Here is a 24,437-nt window from a genome sequence, read left to right as displayed (position 1 = left end):
AGTACCTGGGACTGGGGACTAAGAAGAGGGAATGATGAAGAAAAAAGCTGTCAGAAAACTATGCAGTGTCTACAGCCCACCAGATCTCAGCTCTCTGATCATGGTCTTTATTTCGAAACCCTGTAAAATATAGGTTCAAACAGTCCTCGTAATTTTTTTTTAAAGATTTTATTTATTTATTTGTTAGAGAGAGAGAGAGAGAGAGCATGAGCACAGGGAGACAGAGTGGTAGGCAGAGGCAGAGGGAGAAGCAGACTCCCCGCCGAGCAAGGAGGCCGATGTGGGACTCGATCCCAGGACGCTGGGATCATGACCTGAGCGGAAGGCAGACGCTTAACCAACTGAGCCACCCAGGCGTCCCCAGTCCTCGTAATTTGTGGATTCTGTACTTGTGAATTTGTTCACTAAAATTTACTTGTAACCCCCAAATCAATATTCATAATGCTTCCATGGTCATTAGCGACACACACACAGCAATGAAAATTTGAGTCACTCAGTGTACATACCTGGTCCCAGATGAGGTCAAGCAAGGTAATGCTCTGTGCCTTGTTTCAGATCTCATACTGTAAACAAGTGTACTTTTTGTGGTCTATTTACAGTGGCATTTTTGTGCTTCTTGTTGATGAATTTGCCGTTTAAAATGGCCCCACAGATGTAGTGCTTACTAGTGTTCTTAAGGGCAAGAAAGCTCGGATGTACCAACATATATATGTTAGATAAGCTTAATTCAGGCTTAAGTTATGGTGCTGCTGGCTATGAGTTCAATGTTCATGAATCAACAATATATATTTAAATAAGGTGTTTTTAAACATTTGAACACAATCACATTTTTTAAAAATTTTTTAAAATTTTTATTTATTTGACAGAGATCACAAGTAGGCAGGGAGGCAGGCAGCGAGAGAGGGGGAAGCAGGCTCCCTGCTGAGCAGATCCTGAGATCATGACTTGAGCTGAAGGCTTAACCAATGAGCCACCCAGACGCCCCCAGAAACACATTTTAAAAAGGTTATGTATGTATTGATAAAATTTTGTAATCAGAGTCTCCTAAGATTCTAACTTTGTTTATTTCTTAGGAGCAATACTTCAGTACTCTTTAGTGTTTTTGGTGACTTCAGAGATCATAACTACTATGAATAATAAGAACCAACTGTAACAGATACATAAACTCTGTCCTGCCTGGTGACTCTTCCCCACCCCCTCTGGAAAAAACACCAGTTTTATCTCCATTTGTAATTCATCTCAACACTCTTTTATTCCATATAAATTTGTGCCTTACTGACTTTTCCTTTGAACTGGTTATAACATCTGCTTGGTTTCCTCATTTATGAGTAAACTAAATTTTTTTTTTTTAAGATTTTATTTATTTATTCGACAGACAGAGATCACAGGTAGGCAGAGAGGCAGGCAGAGAGAGAGAAGGAAGCAGGCTCCCTGCAAAGCAGAAAGACCGATGCGGGGTTAGATCCCAGGACCCTGGAATCATAACCTGAGTCGAAGGCAGAGGCTTTAACCCACTGAGCCACCCAGGTACCCCAGAGTAAACTAAATTCTTAAAAATGTATTAATCTATATCTATTAGAGTCATGATTTTATCTTTTCCAGAAAATACTCTTTTCACAATTTTGGAAGTCCCACTGAGACATCTAACAGATTCACCAACCAAAGCCTGGCAAACTTCTTTACCAAAAGTGGTGCACCTTATTTTAAGCTCAGGTATGTCTTTTCTTGGCCCCAAGAGGCAAATACAAGAGAATTTTGCTGACTCCCTGTTTTTCTAATTTTAACTTTGTTCTCTCTTAAGTTTGGGAATTGGTTTTAGAGATCGATTCTCTAAACAGGATGAAAAGATAGAAAAATCTAGTCTTTTGGTCTTTGCGGTCTATTTGAGTTTAAACAAATGAAAAATTTGTATTCAATGAGAGGAGAACGGCTCTTCAGTATACACCAGTCAACTTCATAATTCTGTGTTAACTGTTAACCCATGACTGAAATTTTAGAACTGAAGTTATAAACTGTGTGATACACAGATGTGGTCTGTTTACATGTCTGTTAATTCAGAAGTGTCTTTACTTCTCATTATATATGTACGGGTAATGTTTTCCTACCTCTACATGTCATTAATGAATTAGATAGTAAAATCTTTTAAAGAGGCTCTGTTTTGATTGGCTTCTAGAAAAAATAAGTGCTTGTATAAGAATTCCTAAAATTCTTAGAAAACAAGGAAATTCAACTTCTAAATAGTCTTAATGTGCTAGAGTTAAAAAAAGTATTCTCAGGGTGCCTGGGTGGCTCAGTCAGTTAGGCATCTGACTCTTAATTCCAGCTCAGGTCATGATCTCAGGGTCCTAAGACTGAGCTCCAGTGGGCTCTAGGCTCAGTGGGGAGTCTGCTTGAGATTCTCTAGCTCTCCTTCTACCTACCCCACTCCCTCCCCTGCTGGGACTCACGTACTCAAAAAAAAAAAAAAAAAAAAAAAAAAAAAAGCATTATTAAGGAATTAAAGACCTAAGGAACATTTCAGAATTCAAATTCAAATAACAAAAAACACAGGTAAATCTTGGGCACGTGGCCGACTTAGAAGAGATTGCAACTTTCAGTCTCAGGGTTGTGAGTTCAAGCCCCACATGGAGTACATAGATTATGTAAATGAATAAACAAAAACTTTATATAGATATAGGTAACCTATGGGGTGCTTGGGTGGATCAGTTGGTTGAGCATCCTACTCTCGGTTTCACCTCAGGCTGCAATCTCAGGGTTGTGGGACTAAGCCCTGCATCAGGATCTGCGCTCAGCACCACCCCTCTGCTCCTCCTCCATTGCACATGTGCACACACTCTCTTTCACTCAAATAATACATAAAACTTTCAAAAATATAGGTGATCTTTGGCAAACAAGACAAATTTAATAATTTTGATTTAATAAAAGCAGCTATATTTTCTTTAGTTTATTAGTGTTAAATATACCAAGCACAGATCTTTCTTTCTTTCTAAACTTAGTAAGTTTACTGATCAAATAAGCTAGTATTACTTCTGTTTAATGTTTATAACCTAAAAAACATAAATTTGTATTTATCCAAAATGATTCTTCATTCTGGTAATTTTAATAGTAACTAAGTTTTGTAGTATGTCACTTTGAAAATTAATTTCCAAGACTTTGGGTTAACTTACAACCTTAGATGATATTAATGGATATTTATTAGATACTTAGAGTATTTCTAAGAATACTAAACTACTGATTACTAAGCAAAATTTAAGTTTATGTATTTTTTTTTAAGATTTTATTTATTTATTTGACAGAGATCACAGGTACACAGGCAGGCAGAGAGAGAGAGAGGAAGGGAAGCAGGCTCCCCGCCGAACAGAGAGCCCGATGCAGGGCTTGATCCCAGGACCCTGAGATCATGACCCGAGCCGAAGGCAGAGGCTTTAACCCACTGAGCCACTCAGGTGCCCTAAGTTTATGTATTTTTGCTTCTTTTTTTTATACGGTATAGAGAGGTTGTATCTTTGGGTTTAATGGACATACTCATTTTTGCCACTTGGAGAAGTTTATAAAGAGTGCACGTGGTTGAAGTTTTGCTAGTTTACTTAAATATTAGTGTGTAACAGTTTTCAATGATCGGTTTTCTCTATGAAATCAGAGTTAACTTTGGTTAAAAGATTTAGTAAATATGAAATTCTCCTAGGAGCAATAGTGGCAGTGAGGTAGAACTTCGTATGCAAGGTAATGAGATGTGTTTCTGTTTACCAACGGAAAAAGAGAATAGTTAGCATAGAGGTCTCTTTCAGGCAACCGACGTGAACAACGGAAACTTGATCAAGGCAAAGGGGCCCACAGTGAACCACCAAGCTGAATGCAAATAGGCTCACGAACCGACACATACACCTGGAAACAGCCATAAGCCCTAACTGACCAATTACAACCCAGCACAGTTCCAAATACTACCGAAAAAGGGAAAATTCCACACTCCCTCACCCTGTTCAGTAACTGTGGTCCCTCACCACCCCTTTGTCCCAGTCTTTGGTATCTTGCCCACCATTTGTTCTGCCTTGGGTGAATTCTTACACCTCCCACACTGCAGCCGCCACCCTATTGGGTTGGGTCACCCCAGTTAGGTTCTAAAGTAAATATTCAAAATGAGAAAGAGAATGGTGAAGGACAAAAACCTGAATGGATACTGAAAGTTATATATTTTATTTCCCTTACAGTATGTCTAAAAAGTATGAAGAGCTATAAAAGGTATTAAAATCTTAGCAAAGCTTGCTCAGTATAAGTGGGCTTATTTCATTAGTTCACTATTTACTGCCTCTACCTACAACATGAAGGGTTATTCTTTTTGTCTAATCTGCCTAGATTTCAAAGTTTCTGTGGCTTACCAGAATAACCTTATATGAAGACTTCCTTATGACTTCCTAACCTTATGATGATAAAGTCTTTAATGACTTCCATAAGAGCTCAGGATCTTTACAGTCATGTTACCTTTTATGTTTGTAAGTTTTATCATCCCTTTGAAATGATCAGTCAAGTACTGTTTGTCTCAGTATCCTATTCTATCCTAAGTGTGCAAATCTACTGACATTTTTTAAATTTATGCCTCCCCAAAATAATAGCCCAAATGTAAAATGAACGATTCAGATTACCTTTGTACCTAAAACTATTTTCAAGGTTCCTCAGAAGGCCTCTGGACTATCACAAGGATGTATTCTTTCAACCTCGTGGAAAGAGAGAAACCGAAAATAATTAGTTTATTTGACACAGTACTACTGAGTTATAACTGTAAGAGTTATCAAGTCAGAAGAGATACTCAGCCCTCCTGAGGTTAAATCTGTATGAGTAAAATGTTATTAATATAAATATTCCAGAAATTTATGCTATGTGCTAAGTATAGATTCTCACTACCCTCACTGTCCATGTTTTATTTATCAGAGCCCTGGTACTGCTTAGTACAGGTTATCAGACATAATTTCAGTTATCTTTAAAAACATCAACTTGGTTGCATCTTCTGTAGTTTGGATCTCGTATCTTCTAGGCCAGTATATGTAAATTGGGAGTCCATATCACTTATCAATGGAGTTTTATTACTATACAAATGTTTAGGACCTTCCCCAGACTTACTGAATCTCTTTACTTATTTTCTTGACCTATTTCTGGTATATTCTTACTATGTGTTTGTCACATTCAGGGTATATTACATATCAGGACTATTATTATTTCTTTGTAAATATTCATCCATTTTTATAAGTTAGATGGACATTCATGGTCTTCTTTGAAACCAGGCTTTAATACTGATTACAGATATTCTGTATATAACATTTTGGAATGACTTTAAGTTGCATCATTCTTTTTATGAATGTTTACATTTCATTTCTGAAATTTACCAGTAATGTTCATTACAGCCATCTTAAATCTTTAATCACTTAGGGATAGAATTTTTTTATTTTACTCTGATGCTACCCTGAAAACTCCCGAAATCAGTTGCAGGCCACAGTACTTTGTCTTCAACAAAGAAAGACACCTTCAGAGCTCCATGGAGAAGGACTGTTAGGTATTCCTGGGTATAGGCTTTTGATGGCATAAATAATTATAGGACCATACCAATGAACTGAGTCAGGATTTCCAGAACTCTACTTGAGCTGCAAATAAATTTATGATCCAGTGAAACAAGAATTAATTATATAGGACTAAATGCACTGATGAAGGCTGAATGTAGTTTCTGTTCGGAGTACTTCTGATATTGTTTCAATATTCAATTTTTGGCATTTAAGGAAGTCCTTTCCCTTTTCTCCTAAAGTATCTACAATTTAGTAGACAAGTGTTTTGTAAACTAAAATGTGTATCATTTGTAAATGGTATTAGTCTCCCTGCATGACCACTACAGAATTCAGGAACTCTTGTTGAATATTCTTATATCCATGGCAATATAGTTATTTGTACATGTTCAATATGTCCTTCTTCTGTGGTTATGCAACAAAGGCCATACCTAGATTGACATATTTGACAGTGTACTTATTTAATCAGACACTTTTAAGGAACAAAAGTAGACAAAATCCTTCCAGGAAAGTGACATGGCTCCAGGATAACAAATTACAAAGTTCCCCAAGGTGATAAGGAACCTTTTTTGGAGGATCTTAGGATATTTTAGGGACCCTGAAAGGGAGGAAAAATTTGCCCAAATTAATAGGCATCACAGAACAAGTCTGGTGCCAAGTAATTGGTCATGAAGACATACATGAAGAAGTCCTTATGAAAAATTTCAGCAAAGCAAACTTAAGAGCTTATGTGGTAAAGAACAGCAGGACTTCTGCCCCCCAAAATGCCTTTTTGGCATAAGGATTTTGAGCTGGTTAGTTAAAGAAAAACAAAAACAAAAAACAATAGTAAACATAGGGAAATCTCTGAAAATGAAGAAATTGCCCTTTTTTTGAGGGACATTTACATTTATAAGGGAAATCTCCATTTGCAAAGGTGTCTCCCACTCAGTACTAGGAAGTGGAGGATGACTAAAACTCTGGAAATTCACCAATGGAGAAGCCTTGGAATTAAAATCTGCATAATATTTATACCCTTGTTTATGGTACTTTGCCCTATAACCTCCCAAAGTTCTCCCCAGTGCCCACTCCCCAAATCTTTCTTCAGCTAGAGATGGTACTTAATGTGGTGGCAAGGGCCATTTTGGAGTTACCAGTTTCCCCGGGTATAAAGGAGGTATACATGTTATTAAACTTCGGTTTGTTTTTCTTTGTTAATCTTTTAGTTATAAGGGTCAGAGGGGTCTCAGCCAAGACCTATAAAGTTAAAGGGAAAATTATTTATCTTCTCCTACAGTTGCAAATTATTCATTCTTGCTATACCTAAATACATACATACTCAGGCCAAATATTAGCCCAATATTTTGTGATCATAAATAATGTTTGAGATTTTTTTTTTTAAATCACAAAAGGAGAAGAGTAGAAATCAGTAGAAAATTGCATTGTCTATATAGTATGCTTTTTCTCTTCCAGGTTATCGGATTTCAGCTTAATTCCTTGTCTTTCAGCTATTTTATTTCTTTTTAAGTTGTATGACTGATAGATATGCAAATTATGTCCTGTGTCCTACTGGTATTGATTTAATTAGCTGCCCCTCCCCCACAAAACCTCCATCTGCTCCATTTGCATTCCTTTTTTCCACATGTATTTGTGCTGTTTTGACTTACTTTGAACTGGTTATAACATCTACCTAGTTCCTTTTTATCACATGAATAAAATAAATCCTTTAACACAAATTTTTTATCCGTAGGAATCCTGATTCTTAGCTTTTGAAACAAAGGGGTCTTCTTAACAGATGAGTGAATGTGAGGTTGAGACCCTCATTAGAAGGTTTAAGTTAGGTGGAAATCCAGACTTTGCTGATGGGTCTACTTCTGGAATAATTCTAAATCCTGCAGCTCCAATTACCTCCTTATTTTCCTGAATCCAGGGCTCGACCTGTCTGCTTCCTCCCATGCTTCTACCTTCTAGTACTTCAGCAGCAGGTTTTCCTCCCCAAGAGACCCACTATGGACAGAATGCAGTTTCACAGTTTATCCTCTATCCCCCTACTCCTGAAAGAAACCCTCCTCTATTTTGAGAATTTCAAAGAGTTTTTACAGCTAACAACAATGAGAAAAACACAGGGGGTAAAATGACCTACCAAAGGAAAGTCACAAAGTTTCAAATCAGATCAAACGAGGAAAAGGCCATTTCTGGTTTTCATTAGCATGTAAATGGTAGTAGATCCTAGCCTTCTACCATCGACATTTTTCCACAACTACCTTTCTCCTCCTTTCTCCGTTGATGCAGCTTCTCCTCCCCGCCCTCAACCCTATCATGAAACACTAAGAAAGACAAAAGCCACAATGGGTGAGAAAGGTGGGTCTTTTCAGTACACAAAGAACTAAAGTGAGGTTCATCTACATTTCAGAGGAAACCCCAGATACTCTTTTCTCTTTTTACAAAGAAAGGTTATCTTTGAAGAGTTCCTCTGGAATATTTGCTGAGCTCAAAGAGAGACCTTCAGGATGAGGCCCTGGGGTTAAAGCCAAAAGACACAGGAGTATTTATATCTTCTTTACTTAGTGTGTATGCTGGGGAAGGTTGAGAAGTAAGATTTGGGGGAGTGGAAGGTAGGGAGCAGGGGGAAAAGCCACAGGGAGGCCATTCAATCTTTTCTTCTTTCCCACTCCCTAGTTTCACAGAATCAGTCCTCCGTAGTGAAATCCTGTGAGAAGAGAGACCTAACCAAAACAGAAGCAGGGAGGGTAGTTACAGGAGTTATTAATAGCAGGAGGAAGAGAACTTCTTTTAGTCTCAGAAATTATATATTCTTACATAAAATTCTTATATAAAAAGATGAACCTGCACAATACCTTTTATGGTTAAGAAATGAAAAATGGGTGATTAATGGGATCTTGTGGTATAATTTAGGTCTCTTTTAGCTATTTTATTTCATTATTATATTACATGTAACATAAGAGTTTCTACTTATCCTGGATTCATACGGGGTAAGAATAAAGAACAGAACTATATTTCTTAAAAATATAAAATGTAGGGGCGCCTGGGTGGCTCAGTGGGTTAAGCCCCTGCCTTCGGCTCGGGTCATGGTCTCGGGGGTCCTGGAATTGAGCCCCATGGACCCTCTGCTCAGCAGGGAGCCTGCTCCCCCCCCACCTCCACCCCCGGCTCTGTGTGCCTCTCTGCTTGCTTGTGATCTTTGTCAAATAAACAAAATCTTAAAAAAAATATATATATATACATAAAATGTGAAGTTTTCAAAGTTGGATAAGGTTTTCCTATTTCTTACATTCATTATAGAATATTTATTAGTGAAATCTTTAGAATATGTAGAATGTATATTCTGTGCGTTGCTAAGTACTATATAGATCAGTGCTGTCCAATAGAAAAATAATGTGAATTACATACAACTTTAAAATAACTTTAAATTTATTTTAAAGTTTATCTATTTATTTATATAAGTAATCTCTACACCCAATGTATGTGGTGCTCAAACTCACGAGCCCGAGATCAACAGCTGTACACACTTCTAACTGAACCAGCCAGGTGCCCCAGTATAATTTTAAATTTCCTAGGAGGCACTTTAAAAAATGACTAGGAAATATTTTAATCGTATTTTCCTAGCCCAATATATATCCAAGATATTATCACTTAGATATGTAATCAATACAGAAACTTTAGATAATTTTTATACCTAGTCTTTGAAATAGTGTATATTCTACACTTACAGCACATTTCAACTTGAACCAGACACATTTCAAGTGCTATATAGTCATATGTGGGTACCATATTGGATAGTGCTGACCTAAATCATGTGGGAAACAAAGGCAAAAGAAAAAACTTAAAATTTCCTCACCGCCTACAGCCCACCGCCAAGTCCTTGAAACAGGCAGGAGTGACTTTCCCAAAGGAGCTTAGGGGCCTCAATGTTGACACTTCCCTAAAGGCAAATGGCAATCTTATCCCAACCCCCCCCCCACCCCTGAATCCTGTAAGTCTTAACATTTAAAAAAAACTCCTTTGAAAACTTTATCTCTAACCTCCAAGATACTCAGCAATCACCCTTCAAGCATATGGCCCATGGAGATACATCGGAAGTGTCTCAGGACTGAGCTATTACCGAACAGTAATAAATGACCTTTTCCTAACAATAGCTAGCCCCCTCAGGATCCTGGAAACCTTGTTTCCAAAATTCCTTAAAGGTCTATGCTGTCCCTAACCCCCTCCCAACTTGAAATTATATAATCAGTCACCCATCACAACCAGAGTGCAGCTTTTTCTGCCCAAGGGTCCTGTCCCCATGCTTTAATAAAACCACTTTTTTATACCAAAGACATCTCAAGAGTTCTTTTCTCAGCTGTAGCTCTGAACCCCAACCATTTCCTACATCATAATGATCAATTTTTAAGATCTACTAGCAGCATAGTATCATATAAAAAATATTGAACTGAGAAATCTAGGAACTTGGGTCTTCTCAGTTAAGAAATATGTGATTGATCTTAGTCTTATTTTATTAATTTCCAGGCCTCTGTATCCTTAAAAAAAAGTTTATAACAAGTAACTTACACCTTGGAAAACATCTCTAACATTATGGAATAATCCTCTTAAGTTTATCTGTTAATAAACTCAAGATAAGCTCCATATTAGAGAACCATTGGTTGTATTTTACGAACACTAAAATAGAAGAAATTGCTAATCATTCTATAAATTTTCTTTCTCCCGATTTCTAGTTACAGGGAAGTAACAGTTCTTTTGGAAGAACAATTAAAAATAATTTAAAGTGATTTTTAAAAAGTTTAAAACATGATTTGGAAAATAATTTATAACATCACTACAGGTACAGTTCAAACTCACCAAATATTTATTAAGTATATTAAAAGATGAGTGGGACTGGGTGTTTTTTTCCATGTAGGTGCTTATAATCCAGTAGGAAGAATAAAATATTAGTTTGAGTACAAGGACATGCCTTATTTAACTACTGATCCCCACAGCCTAGCCCCCAGTGACAGCAACAATAGTGTCTGACGGAACGCAATACAAAAAGTACAAAACTGTACTGTAAAAGCTGTAAGAAAGGAAAAAATTACTGCGTAAATTAAAAGAGAAAGCACATCCAGTAAAGGCTGGGAGATGGAGGTGGGAAAGGGGAATAAGAAAAGAGTGCAGGAAAGAGTTAATGTTTAAACTGTATTCTAAGGGGTAGGTTGTAGTTCTTGGTAGGACTAAGGATGAAAAGGAACAACAGCACGAGTAAAGTTGTAGATGGAAGAAAATATGCAACAAGCCTGGGGATAAGGCAGGACAAAGAGTTGGGACACATAAAGCTAGGTCCGTACTTCTGACTGACCTAGTGATGTGTTTATATTGTGAAGAGCTTTGTTTTTTGTCATTGTTTAGATTTTTTTAAAAAGATTTTATTTATTTATTTGAGAAAGAAACAACACGAGAGGGTAGAGGGTCGGAAGGAGAAGCAGGCTCCCCACTAAGCCAGGAGCCAAATGTAAGACTCATCCCAGGACTCTGGGATGGGATCATGACCTGAGCTGAAGGCAGTGGCTTAACCAACTGAGCCACCCAGGCACCCCTGTTTAGATTTTAAGTAACCTCCACACTCAACGTGGGGCTTGAATTCACAGCCCCAAGATCAAGAGTTGCATGCTCTACCAAATGAGCCAGCCAGGTGCCCTTGTGAAGAACTCTGAATTTTGAGACATCTATCTCTTAAGCACAGGCCCTTCAAGATGTTTAAAAAAAAAAAAAAAGAGTATTTTGCACTTAGAAAAATGTCACAGAAGGGTCTTGATATTTAAGACTGTGTATATGTGTATTTCTATATAATAGTTTAGACCATAAATTAGTAAATAAATTCTGTAAATGGCCAAATAGAAAATATTTTTAGACTTTGGGGGCTTTTATGGTCTCTATTACAATTATTTAATTTTAATATTGCAGCTGAAGAACAGTTATAGACAATACATAAATGAAAGAATACAACTGTGTTCAAATAAAACTTGTTCATTCAGTTACAAGTATAATGACCTTGTTAACTAATGTTAATTAATGTCTCTAAAACCTCAGTTTCTTTGATCTACAAAATGGGATGATAATTGTTCCTGTTTCACAGAGTTGCAGTGAGGATAAATGGGACAAATGAAAAGCATTTAGCAGGGTGCCTGGGTGGCTCAGTGGGTTATGGCTCTGCCTTCAGCTCAGGTCATGATCCCAGGGTCCTGGGGTCGAGCCCCACATCGGGCTCTGTGCTCAGCAGGGAGCCTGCTTCCTCCTCTTTCTCTCTCTGCCTGCCTCTCTGACTACTTGTGATCTCTCTCTGTCAAAATAAATAAATAAAATCTTAAAAAAAAAAAGCATTTAGCAGAGTGACAAACTCAAGCCTTAGTCTTATGAATGTTAACTTTGTGATGATGATACTCATTACCTGAGACCAAAATATAATTAGAAGGCATTAAAAATTTCTAGGAAGCATGGGCGCCTGGGTGGCTCAGTGGGTTAAGCTGCTGCCTTCGGCTCAGGTCATGATCTCAGGGTCCTGGGATCGAGTCCCGCATCGGGTTCTCTGCTCGGCAGAGATCCTGCTTCCCTCTCTCTCTCTCTGCCTGCCTCTCCATCTACTTGTGATCTCTCTCCGTCAAATAAATAAATAAAATCTTAAAAAAAAAAAATTTCTAGGAAGCAAATGAATCTGAAAATCTTGTTCTTCATTGTACTGATTCTCAAAACCGTTTAGAAATAAGGAAAACAGGGGCACCTGGGTGGCTCAGTAGGTTAAAGCCTCTGCCTTCGGCTCAGGTCATGATCCCAGGGTCCTGGGATCGAGCCCCCGCATCGGGCTCTCTGCTCGGCAGGGAACCTGCTTCCCCCTCTTTCTCTGCCTGCCTCTCTGTCTGTCAAATAAATAAATAAAATCTTTAAAAAAAAAAAAAGAAATAAGGAAAACAGGAAACTGAAGAAAGGGGATGAAAGGTGTAGGTTGCTCATTTTCAGAACAGTCCCTGAATATACAAACTATCTTTTTTTTTTTTAAAGGCAGATTTTCCCTAACCTGTTTCTTGACACTACTGAAAGGCAAACATTTAATATTCCTAAATGGACTTTTGCCAGATTTTTTTGTTTATTATCAACACAGAATCAACAATATCAACAAAAACAAATTTTCCCTCTAGAGCATATAATGAATAAGTTATTGGGCTAGAAAGTAAAGAAATAAAACTGTATGAGTTGGCCCGTGAGCTTAATATCCTTAAGTCTATAGTTTTTGAGTATTATCCAATCCAATTTCTCATTTCAAAGAGGAAGAACATGTTTATCAAAGATTAAGTTTAGTGAAACATGAGTTGCTCAAGATCTCTGGTAAACCAGACAGTTATGGAATGAGAGTCCTAGTTACTGGTCTCTGAATCCAAGTTGTTATATGTTAGTAACAAGTTCTAAATCATTTCTTTCTAATGCTTTCACTAACCAGAACATTGGTTCACCCAACCTTCAACAGCATTAGCTCACAACAAAATGTTATTAGGTATGAGGGGAGAGAGAAACCTTCTGAATATTACCACTATCCACCTACCCAAGAGATGTGGGTAGTTGGAAAAGATCCCCCACCCCAATGATTCTGTATCATTTCAATGATTTGCTTAGACCTGCTGCCTCAATAACTAGAGAAACTGGACTTTATATATAAAGTCTTTTTACATATAATATACAATGCTGAATGTTTAGATAAATGAGGCAGATCACAAGTAATTATAGTGAATTTAAGGATGGAATAATCAGTGAGAACTCTCCCAGGAGATGAGACTGGCTTCAAATTTCTAAGTAGAGAATGTATTTTAGAAAGTCAGTAATTTTACCATATAACCCATGTCCATTATGTTGGTATTATGCTAGGTGCTGGGGACAAGGCAGTGACTAAGATGGATATGGTTCCTACTACCTTGTAGGTTAAAATTCCTGATCCACTCTTAGCCTATAGTATTATAAGATACTATCTACAAAGCTTTTGCAAGTTACACTATTGACTTTGATAATGTTCTTCAGTTTTCTTTCCCAGGGAGGCAGAAATCAGAGTGAGAAAGCATGTGATTTCAACAGCAGCAGTGGCTAGTTCACACCTGCAATTCACATGGCAACTGTAGTCATGCAGTCCTGGTGACCACTTAGACATTGTAACCAGAGATTTAACAATTTAATTAGATTTCCTGTTATTAAACTCACATTGCAAATCTCAAATGAATAATTTTCAAGGTGTCAGACACAAAATATGGTAGGCTGCAAAGATGGAAAACATTTATAGAACTGTTTTTGATAAGCTATATTACAGTTTAATTAAAAAGTAATTTAAATCAAAATAATATTTTAAAGACTATGACCACTTTGAGAATAATTCCGTAATTAAGAAATTTTGAAACTCCCAAGAACATGTTTTAATAAGAAGCTTTACTTAGAAATTTTTTTTCAGATTTTAAAAGTCTAAAAAGAATAAGATAAACTTATATACAATTAAACTTAACTATGTTCTTACTTATGTTCTAAACACTTCTATTAACTAATTCAATCCTCATAACAATGCCCATTGTACATAGGAGAAAACAGAAGTACAAAGACATACAAATAGTAAGAGACCAACATGGATCCAAGCCCAGGCACTTTGGCCTCACACTCTTAATCATAAGCTATATAATACTAAGGGTAAAATATTTAAAAAGCGCAAATATCTGGGGCGCCTGGGTGGCTCAGTGGGTTAAAGCCTCTGCCTTCAGCTCAGGTCATGATCCCAGCGTCCTGGGATAGAGCCCCACATCAGGCTCAGCAGGGAGCCTGCTCCCCTCCCCCCGCCCCCGCCTGCCTCTCTGCCTACTTGTGATCTCTATCTGATTAAAAAAAAATGGAGATAATGGTAATCTATAAAAAAATAAAAAGCAAATATCTTAGATAATAAGCTTTATAGTGCTTTCACATTTATAAGTCAAATATGTTAGTAACAGTAATAACCTTTTACATTTATTTATTGTCTTAAAGTAAAAATATACTTAAGTAGACATTATCTCATTCAAATAAATAACTCAGATTCAAATTCAACTGACCATTTTAGAAAAGAAGAATGCATTAGGTACAAATATACAGTAGTATAGCAAATCCAAGAGAGAGAAACAGCAGAAATAGCAGATGTAGAGAGTTAAGGGTCAGAACCAATAGTTACTAACTATTATGCATCAGGTACTAGATTAGGTAGACTATGAGTAAAGTCTCATGATTTCAACAATGAGAAAACATTAAGTTCATTATGAAATTAATCCAAAATCATATACAGTCTAAGTGGCATAATAAGGATCAGAATTTAGACTGGACTGACTCCAAAACTTCTCTTCACTACCATGTTGCATGGCTTAATAGATAATGGAGAAAAAAAATCTGTATTTTTTTTGTTGATAGTAGCATCAATATAAACAATAGTTTTAGGTAGCTATCTCAAAAACTAATACCCTCTTAGGCTGCATTAATCTAATAGTAAAGTGAGATTATGCTTGGTGTTATACTCACCATATATAGAAAAGTGACCCACAGACATTTAGGCTTACGTGAAATTTAAGGTACTTTAAGGAATTTTAAGGAAAATTAAAGAATAAGGTAATGATAACTATTTTCCAAATAATTAAAGAGCTACAAGATAGAATTATAGATTTGAGATTTTGGATCAAAGTAAGAATAAACAGAGGTCTCAAAACTGGAATAGGCTGGGGTGCCTGGGTGGCTCAGTGGGTTAAGCCACTGTCTCGGCTCAGGTCATGATCCCAGGTCCTGGGTTCAAGCCCCACATCGGGCTTTCTGCTCAGCAGGGAGCCTGCTTCCTCCTCTCCCTCTGCCTGCCTCTCTGCCTACTTGTGATTTCTGTCAAATAAATAAATAAAAATCTTTAAAAAAAAAAAAACTGGAATAGGCTGCTTTATGAGACATTCAACTAGAGTTTAAAAACTAAGTATCAGTGATTTTGCAGAGCAAGCCATGATCAAGGTAGGAGATAAATTAGTTTTACTCCCTGCCTCTATTTCTAATTAGAGCATTTTGGCTTTTACATGTTATGTGGTTATTCCATTTTAGTTTTTGGAGGGGGGAGGTGTTTTGATGGTATAAAAAAATCTAAAAACCACTAGATTAGACATACTACAAGATGTCTTTCAACTCAAATTCTATATTCCTGCCTGGTTCTGATTAAGGTCAAGAACATAAAATCATATCTTGATTTCACTTGTCAAAGCAAAACAAAAACAGACCAAACATACCATTTTTTTCTGCAAAGGCAGCAGCGTCGTCTTTAGTACTGAAGGTTAGAACCATGTTGGACAAGGGATCAGCCCTGTAAGAAACAATTTTTTTCCAGGATTTAACATTAAGCTTTGGCAGGGAAAAAAGGCTTATTTAAGTAAAGTACAATGTTAGAAAATAAATACTTGCTATAATATCAGATAAGTATACTACTAATGAAATTATCTTATTTTTTTTTTTAAAGATTTTATTTATTTATTTGACAGAGAGAGATCACAAGTAGACAGAGAGGCAGGCAGAGAGACAGAGAGAGAGAGGGAAGCAGGCTCCCCGCTGAGCGGAGAGCCCGATGCGGGCCTCGATCCCAGGACCCTGAGATCATGACCTGAGCCGAAGGCAGCGGCTTAACCCACTGAGCCACCCAGGCGCCCTGAAATTATCTTATTTTAAAATGTTAACTTTTTAAATATATTTCCCTGTGTTAAACTCAGATTTTCTAACCTGTACTGTCAAATTAAAAAATTTGTAACTATAAAGACATTCAGCAATTTTTAGTCCTTAATAAACTCATTTATTGAACTCTTCAAAAAAAAAAAAAAGATTTAATTGAATTTAAAAATCCCAAAGGAATTCTCAAATTGACCTTATAAATTCAATATCAAGAAATCTACTGGTGAGTGCAAGTGGAATCATCATTATCTCAAAAAACAGATGGCAATAACATCTAAATGAACCCTCCATCATTACAGACAATAATTAAGCATATGGCCCCATGAACAAATAAAGCTCCAAGAATCAACATCTAATTGAGTTTTTCAACCTAGGATTAGTGATAATGTTTACAAGTCTACACAGAACCTTAAAAAAAAATGTACAAAATATCACATAATTTCAGAAATATCACTTTTATTAGTATATTTATAAAAAGGTAGAACACTGGGGCGCCTGAGTGGCTCAGTCGTTAAGTGTCTGCCTTCTGCTCAGGTCATGATCCCAGGGTCCTGGGATCGAGCCCCGTGTCAGGCTCCCTGCTCAGCCGGAAGTCTGCTTCTCCCTCTCCCACTTCCCCTGCTTGTGTTCCCTCTCTTGCTGTGTCTCTCTCCCGTCAAATAAATAAAAATCTTCAAAAAAAAAAAAAAAAAAGGTAGAACACTGCTACAAATGTTTATTATGAATCTCTCAAAGGTGAATACAACATTCTGTGAAACATCATTTAGAAATGTGGAAGTAAGAAAGTAAACATTTAGGATGTAATATGGATAATGAGAAGACACGAGATATACAGGGAGAGAATATACAAGAAGTAACCCTCACTGAAATAAAGATCCACAAATTATTGCTGCTTAAGTTCTAGTCCTCTACAATGGTTACTGTTCTGGGGCTCCTATGAGATCTCTATAATGATATATATTCTTACCATACCCCCTCCCCCACCCTGAAAGAAAAAGAGCTTCCCATCAGTTAGCTGTATGAGTACCAATAACACAATTTTATATTGATCCCTCCTTTTCGAAGCACATAATGAGTTCCCAGTTGATAGTTTAGATAAACTATACTGAGAACAAAAATGTCAACATAAATATCCAGTGATTTTAATTTTTAATTTTTTAAAAAGATTTTATTTATTTATTTGACAGAGAGATCACAAGTAGGCAGAGGGGGCAGGGGGAAGCAGGCTCCCCGCTGAGCAGAGAGCCCGATGTGGGGCTCGATACCAGGACTCTGAGATCATGACCTGAGCCGAAGACAGAGGCTTAACCCACTGAGCCACCTAGGCGCCCCTATTTTTAATTTTTTTAAAAGATTATTTATTTGACAGAGAGCACAAGCAGGGAGAGCAGCAGGGAGAGGGAGAAGCAGGCGCCCTGCTGAGCAAGGAGCCTGAAGCAGGGCTGGATCCCAGGATACTGGGATCACGACCTGAGCTGAAGGCAGACGCTTAACCAACTGAGCCACTCAGCATCCCCAGTTAATTTTTTTCTTAAGATTTATTTTAAAGAGAGGGAATGAGCAGAAGGGAGAGGGAGAATTTCCAGCAGACTCCCTCCCCACTGAGCACTGAGCCTGACGGTAGGCTGGATCCCACAACCCTTAAATCAGGACCTGAGCTGAAACCAAGTCAGATGCTTAACTGTGCCACCTAGGAGCCCCTGATCCTATAATATGATGAGTGCTGACATTCATGTTAGCTTAGTTGAGAACAGGAAGCAAAACAGAAAAACTGTAGGGAAAACTCAGGAGCCAAGAGCTCTATAATCTGCAAAGGTGGTATAGCCTTTATTTTTCTCACTTTATTTAGGAAAAATTACATAGGTTGAACAGTAACAACCTGCATCAATAAGCCAACATTTTTCCACCATCCTGTTTCTATTCCTATTCTCCATCTCCTCTATTTTGAAGTTCTTTTCTAAGTATATTGCCACAAGTAGCTTTCACCCTTTCTTATCCTTACCCAAAGTGCTATACATTCCTAACTAATCTTTCCTCCTCCTCAACTCCAATCTACCCTTCACCACGTTGTCAGATTAACTTTCCTAAAGTTCGACTCTCAAACTCATTGTCCAACTTTAAAACTTAAAAGAAGGAGGAACCTGGGTGGCTCAGTCGGTTAAGCCTCTGCCTTTGGCTCAGGTCAGGATCTCAGGGTCCTGGGATGGAGCCCCGCATAGGGCTCTCTGCTCAGCGGGGAGCCTGCTTTCCCCTCTCCATCTACCTGCCTCTCGTGATCTCTGTTTGTCAAATAAATAAATAAAATAAAATCTTAAAAAAAAAAAAAAAAAGAGGGGTGCCTGAGTGGCTCAGTCATGAGGCTGCCGCCTTCGGCTTGGGTCCTGATCCAAGGGTCCTGGGATTAAGCCCCCATCGGGCTCCCTGCTCAGCAGGAAGATTGCTTCTCCCTCTCCTACTCCCCCTGCTTGTATTCCCTCTCTTGCTGTCTCTCTGTCAAATAAATAAAACCTTTAAAAAAATAAATAAAATTTAAAATAGTTCCCATTGTCTACCAAAAGAATTTCTAAATTTCTTAAACTTTAGCATTCAAGCACTTCTACAATATGATCAGAACACAGTTTCCAGTCTTTTTAATTATTCCCCTTGGAGGTAACCAACTAGTCAAACAGATTGCTAAGTATTTCTCTAAATGTAGCCTGTAAGTTCCCACCAGCTCAGTCTGTTCCTTCCACTAGGAATACAGAGAGAGGCCACTATCTCAGCATATAGAGGTCCATCCCAAGTATCTCTCATGGTTTACAATAAATCTTTTCCATGAATCATTTATATCCTACCCTCCTCTAAGTATAAATAAACTCTCTTTTCAATCTTTACTTATATTTTTAAACTTCATTTGCTCAGTTCCTAATTACTAAGGTTCCAATTTGGGTAATGGCAGATTTACCTACTATTAAATCAGACTTATCTGCCTAACAATTACATAATAAACTACAGACAATAAAAAAGCCCAACTGTATGAAGGGAACAGAGTGGCCAAAAGCAGGAATGAAAATGGAGAGGATTCAACTTTTTTTTTTTTTAAAGATTTTATTTATTTATTTGACAGAGAGAGATCACAAGTAGACAGAGAGGCAGGCAGAGAGAGAGAGAGAGAGAGAGAGAGAGAGAGGGAAGCAGGCTCCCTGCTGAGCAGACAGCCCGATGCGGGACTCGATCCCAGGACCCTGAGATCATGACCTGAGCCGAAGGCAGCGGCTTAACCCACTGAGCCACCCAGGCGCCCGAGGATTCAACTTTTGAAAGGAGGGAGCCACAGAGGATTAGTTCCAGTTGATAGTTTTTCCTCTAAAGGTACGCTCTGGTCCAGACGTTAGGACCATCAAGAACTCAAGCAGAAAGCCAGTCTTACCAGCACAAGCAATCTGGAGACAGGAGTTTAGGACTGCCAGAGCAGCTAGAAAGTTAGCAGAGGTAACAGTGAAAAGGAGGAATCTGCAGAGGAGGGAACTTCTGAACTGCACACAAATGTTTAAGGCTCTAAAACAGTAGCTGAGAAGGCTCAAAGAACTAAGCAGAGATTTCAGCAGCTGTTTCCTTGCTACAGGGGAGACTGAGTTTGAAGTTCCACGGAGATAGAAGGACTTGGTAAGAGCCTTGTCCTTTCCACTGAAACCTCAAAAGGGCCATGCCTTTTTATTATTTTTATTTTAAGTAGGCTCCACACCCAGCATAGAGACCAACCTGGAGCTTGAACTCATGACCCTGAGATCAAGACCTGAGCTGATACCAAGAGTGAGACACTCAACCAACTGAGCCACCCAGGTGCCCCTGTGCCTTGTTATTTTTTTTAACACTATGTTTTAGGACTAGTAAAACTGAAAGAGACCCAACCTAATAAAGCATAAAGTAAATCCTCCACAAACTCAAGGTAATCTATTCAAAATTAACTGTCTTCTAGAGCAAAACTCATCACATTACCAGTGTCATTAAATGGATAGGCATAAGGATAGATAATTAACAGAATAACTTTTTTTCTTTTCCTTTTTTTCAGAATTAAACTTCTTAATAGAAATTGGCTGGATCAGGGATTAATTAGCATATTAATATGAAGTCATAGGTTCACCAGAAGATATGTACAAGAATCTTCATTTTTGTATTATGCATAATAACCCCAACTGAAAACTGTTACAAAAAGACAACAGGCCCAAAATGGAGTCACTTGTACTTGGCCCCACATCAGCAAACCAAGACTTCACTTTAACATAACTGCAATTTCAATTTCTCTCAGGAATGTTATCTTAAAAGAATTAATCTGGAATACCAGAGAGATGAGATAATCAGCTCTTTCCTTGTCCTTGCCCCCTTCTTCCTGTAAGTCTTTCATTTCACACACCATTTAGAAGCTTTTCTATTTGCTAGGTGGAATGCTGCCGGATTCATGAATCATTGAATAAAACCAATTTGTTCTTTAAATTTACTCAGCTGAATTTTGTTTTTAACCAATTTAATGGCAGCAGTGGGATCTGAAGCAACTTTCTGATGGCATTCAGAGACAATGAGTGACAGGTGTATGGTACCCACAAACCCTTGAGTTCTTGGTCTTTTTCACCATTTCCAAGAGCCATGGGTAAGTTCTTCCTGATTCTGAGCTCCACTCGCTATCAGTCTCAAGCTAACTGACTTACTAGTCAGTCCTATGTTGGGAGCTGCTGATAACATCACAATTCTGGAATTCCGGTTTAACTGGTGAAAACCCCTAGTCCTTGATTCTATCCCAAGAGCCATATGGAAACTGTTAGTGGCAGTTGCAGTTTCCCACTGATATGGAGCCTCCAGACCCTGTTTGTTGGTATTGATAGTTCAATCCTTTCCCCAGTCCAAGGTTCCATGATGGAAAATACGGGTGGTACACAAAGGGCTATCTCATGGCCAGGACACAGTAACATCTCTTGGTTACTGCCAATATATTAAGGTATATGTGTCTGTTGTCTTGTGTTGTGTAAAGGTTAATGCTAGTGGGGATGCTGGAAGCCAAAAAGCTCCAAGAATCAGTGGGAACATGTTAAGAACTCAAAAACTTCTAGAATATTCACCACCAAACTCAAAGATTCCCAGGTTAGTATAAGTTGATTGCAGAATGGATTAGATTGACACTGTATCACTGCCAACCTCAAGAAAATTTCTGTGCAATGAGGTATACTGCAAAATACCACAAAATTCCCAATGCAGTAGCACCTCCCTTTTAGGTATTAGTTTGGCTCTGAGACCCAAAGGCTCAGCTTGCGTGGGGTGGGCCAGGGGAGGAGGGGAAAAAAAAAAAAGAGAGAGGGAGATCCTTAAATTCTAAAAAGTTAGGCATGCCACCTTCTGGCACACCTGCATATTTTGTCTAAGAACTAGAGTCTCAGAAGCTTTAAATATCTAGAAAAACGTCAAAATTTTATTAGAGACAACCTGGAATTACAATGGCCATTACAGCAAACATTCCAATTAGATGAGATCATTCATTTAAGAAATCCACTTGAAAACAGGGGTTCTTGAAGTGAACAAACTTAGAATGGGATATGTGTTTTAATTGGTATTTAGAAGCTTGCAAAACGTATCAAATTGCTTCATTTTAAAAAAATGAAGCAAAAGGCTAATGAAAAATTAAAGACACACGAGGTACTTAAAAAAAGTAAAACTGACATGATTTCTATTGCCCCCCCTCAATCTTCCTTTATCTGAGTATTCAACATTCTATTAATCCTATATCTGAATAGCCATTCCACTCTGATGAGACTATAAAAAGGTTATCTTTTATGATAAAATCACCTGAGGCTGCAGGGTGATTCACTCCCTGGTCAAAGATCAAACTAAAAACCATAGTTAAAGAATTTCCTAAACCCAAGGAGGATCCCCAATGTTTTCTGAAGAATTTATTAGGGTCATTATGAGGGCCTATGACCCCAGGCTGCCAGATCTTGTCAGTTTGTGCACATGCTGGTGGGACTTGGTGAAGCCCACAACTGGATCCAAAAAGCGGGACGGTCTAACTTCAAGGAGGATATCCAGGATCCTTAACCTTTAACCTGATCGCTTTGTGGACTAAAAAAGTGTACAGAACAGCCGACTGGTCTTTAAAAGCCATTCCCAGAATCTGACCCATTCACATTAATTGGTAAATTATTCAAAGATGAATCTGCCGCAGACTTTAAGCCCACTTGGAAGGTTCCTTCCTATAGCATTCCGGGGCTCCATATAATAAACGAGATAACCCAATTTGCTCTAGCTGCCCTATTTGTAAATGGATTATTTCCTGAGATTAGTGGATTGATAAATAAGCAGAAAACATGATGGGAGACAACTGACTGAACTTGTGGTTAACAGATGAGCATTTTCAAAGAACTGGGGAACACCACCACCAACAAAGGTCTGCCAAGCTACTGGCCTTACAGCGACAATAGCTCCAAGGCCAGGCATCTGGGTCCCCCACACCACACCTTCCTAGGGGCCCACAATCAAAACAATGGCCCAAGGGTTGATGTTTCATTTGTAATCAACTGGGACACCAGAAAAAAGTATCCTCAAAGGTCCTATGCAAATCTATCAACATCAGCTCAAGTGAAGTAGATGTTTCCTCCAGAAATATTAGTAAAAAATATTTAGCCAACTGAGCAGGTAAACTTAAGTTATTCTATCTACTAGAAAAAGAACTTAGATCCAACTTCTTTTATACTTAGTGAGTTGTGTATTACTGTACCTGATTCATGGCAGTAATTTTAAAATAGAAGTTGTAAGTTCTCCATTACATCTGTCTGTATGTCTACATGTGTCTAAATATATGTGTTACAGATTTTTTTTTTTTATCTAGATGGTACTGGTAAAATTAATTTGTAAAAGAGCTCTATTAAATTGGTTTAAAGAAAATTAAGCATTTTTTGAATTAAGGTATCCCTAAACTTCTCAGATATAAAGAGAAACTAACCTAATGCTTTTCATATTAATGCATATTCAGCATCAAAGCTAATTTAAGTTTGTTGGTTTAATTAAAATAGGTCTTTAAAGTTATCAATAGTGAATATAATGCAGACATACAACTTTTATTCTACTTGGGCTTAGTAGTCAAATATGTTCACATTATCTCTGTTACAGAACTTGTCAGCAAGAAAAGTAACAATATGATGAATTTTCTAAGTTATCTAAATATAATTATTGAGAATGAGAGAATTAAACATTTATTTTAGAGCACGCACATGCATGAGAGTGGGGAGGGGCAGAAGGAGAGACAAAATCCCAAGCACACTCCTCACTGACTGTGGAGCCTTACTTGGGGCTCAATCTCATGACCCTAGGATCATGAATGGAGCCAAAACCAATAGTTGGATGCTTAATTAAATGAGCCAACCAGGTGTCCCAAGAACAAGTGAATTAAATAGATGAAAGCAGGATAAAAGTTTTTTGATGAATTTTTAAAATTGTTTTCCCAAATCTTTTTGTTAACCTGAAACCTTAAAGTTGTGTTAAATTAAGTGATGGAGGATCATTAAATATATAGATCATTTACAAATAAGAAAAACTGAAATATCAATTACTGAATACAGGTTTATCTGTATTCCGATTACTTTGGCTTCCTTTTACAGAGGAACTATAAGTATCTGGATCTATTAATAAACATGTTTTGTATCCGAGAAATTTACTACAAGACAACATGCATTTCCAGAAATAAAAAAAGTATTTATGAGTCTGACAATTCACAGAATGCTAGAGTAAAGAAAAAAAATTCGTAACCATTTACTTCTTTATTTTCATTAAAAATTAAGATTTTTAGGGCATCTGGGTGGCTCAGTTGGTTAAGACACTGCCTTCAGCTCGGGTCACGATCCCAGAATCCAAGGATTGAGTTCCATATCAAGCTTCCTGCAAGTCTGCTTCTCCCTCTGACCCTCCCCGTTCTTGTGCTTTCTTACTCTCAAATAAATACATAAAATCTTCGAAAAAAAATTAAGATTTTTAGGGGCACTTGTCAATTGGTAGAGCATGCAACTTTTGATCTCAGGGTCATGAGTTTAAGCCCCATGTTGGGCACAGAGCCTACTTTATTTTAACGTTTCTAGGGTTAAAAATTCTAATATATGTAATTAGAGCCACTTAAGTTTGAGAAAAGGACTCTTTGGACAGGAACATTAGGCATAGTCA

The 24,437-nt window shown here is 37.7% G+C and overlaps 1 protein-coding gene across 2 annotated transcripts in view; it reads right to left on the bottom strand.

Moving 5' to 3' along the window:
- NDUFS4 (NADH:ubiquinone oxidoreductase subunit S4) overlaps positions 1-24,437 on the bottom strand; it is a 111,098-nt gene that overhangs the window by 6,370 nt on the left and 80,291 nt on the right. For both annotated transcript variants that reach the window (XM_047729802.1, XM_047729803.1), the window contains exon 4: positions 15,827-15,900. In XM_047729802.1, the coding sequence (XP_047585758.1) occupies positions 15,827-15,900 (74 nt within the window). The remainder of the gene's footprint in view (positions 1-15,826; positions 15,901-24,437) is intronic.

This window comes from Lutra lutra, chromosome 5, assembly GCF_902655055.1.
Source record: "Lutra lutra chromosome 5, mLutLut1.2, whole genome shotgun sequence".
Taxonomy (NCBI): Eukaryota; Metazoa; Chordata; class Mammalia; order Carnivora; family Mustelidae; genus Lutra; species Lutra lutra.
The sequence above is the reverse complement of the archived record's forward strand: the minus strand, read 5'-3'. Positions and strand labels throughout refer to the sequence as shown.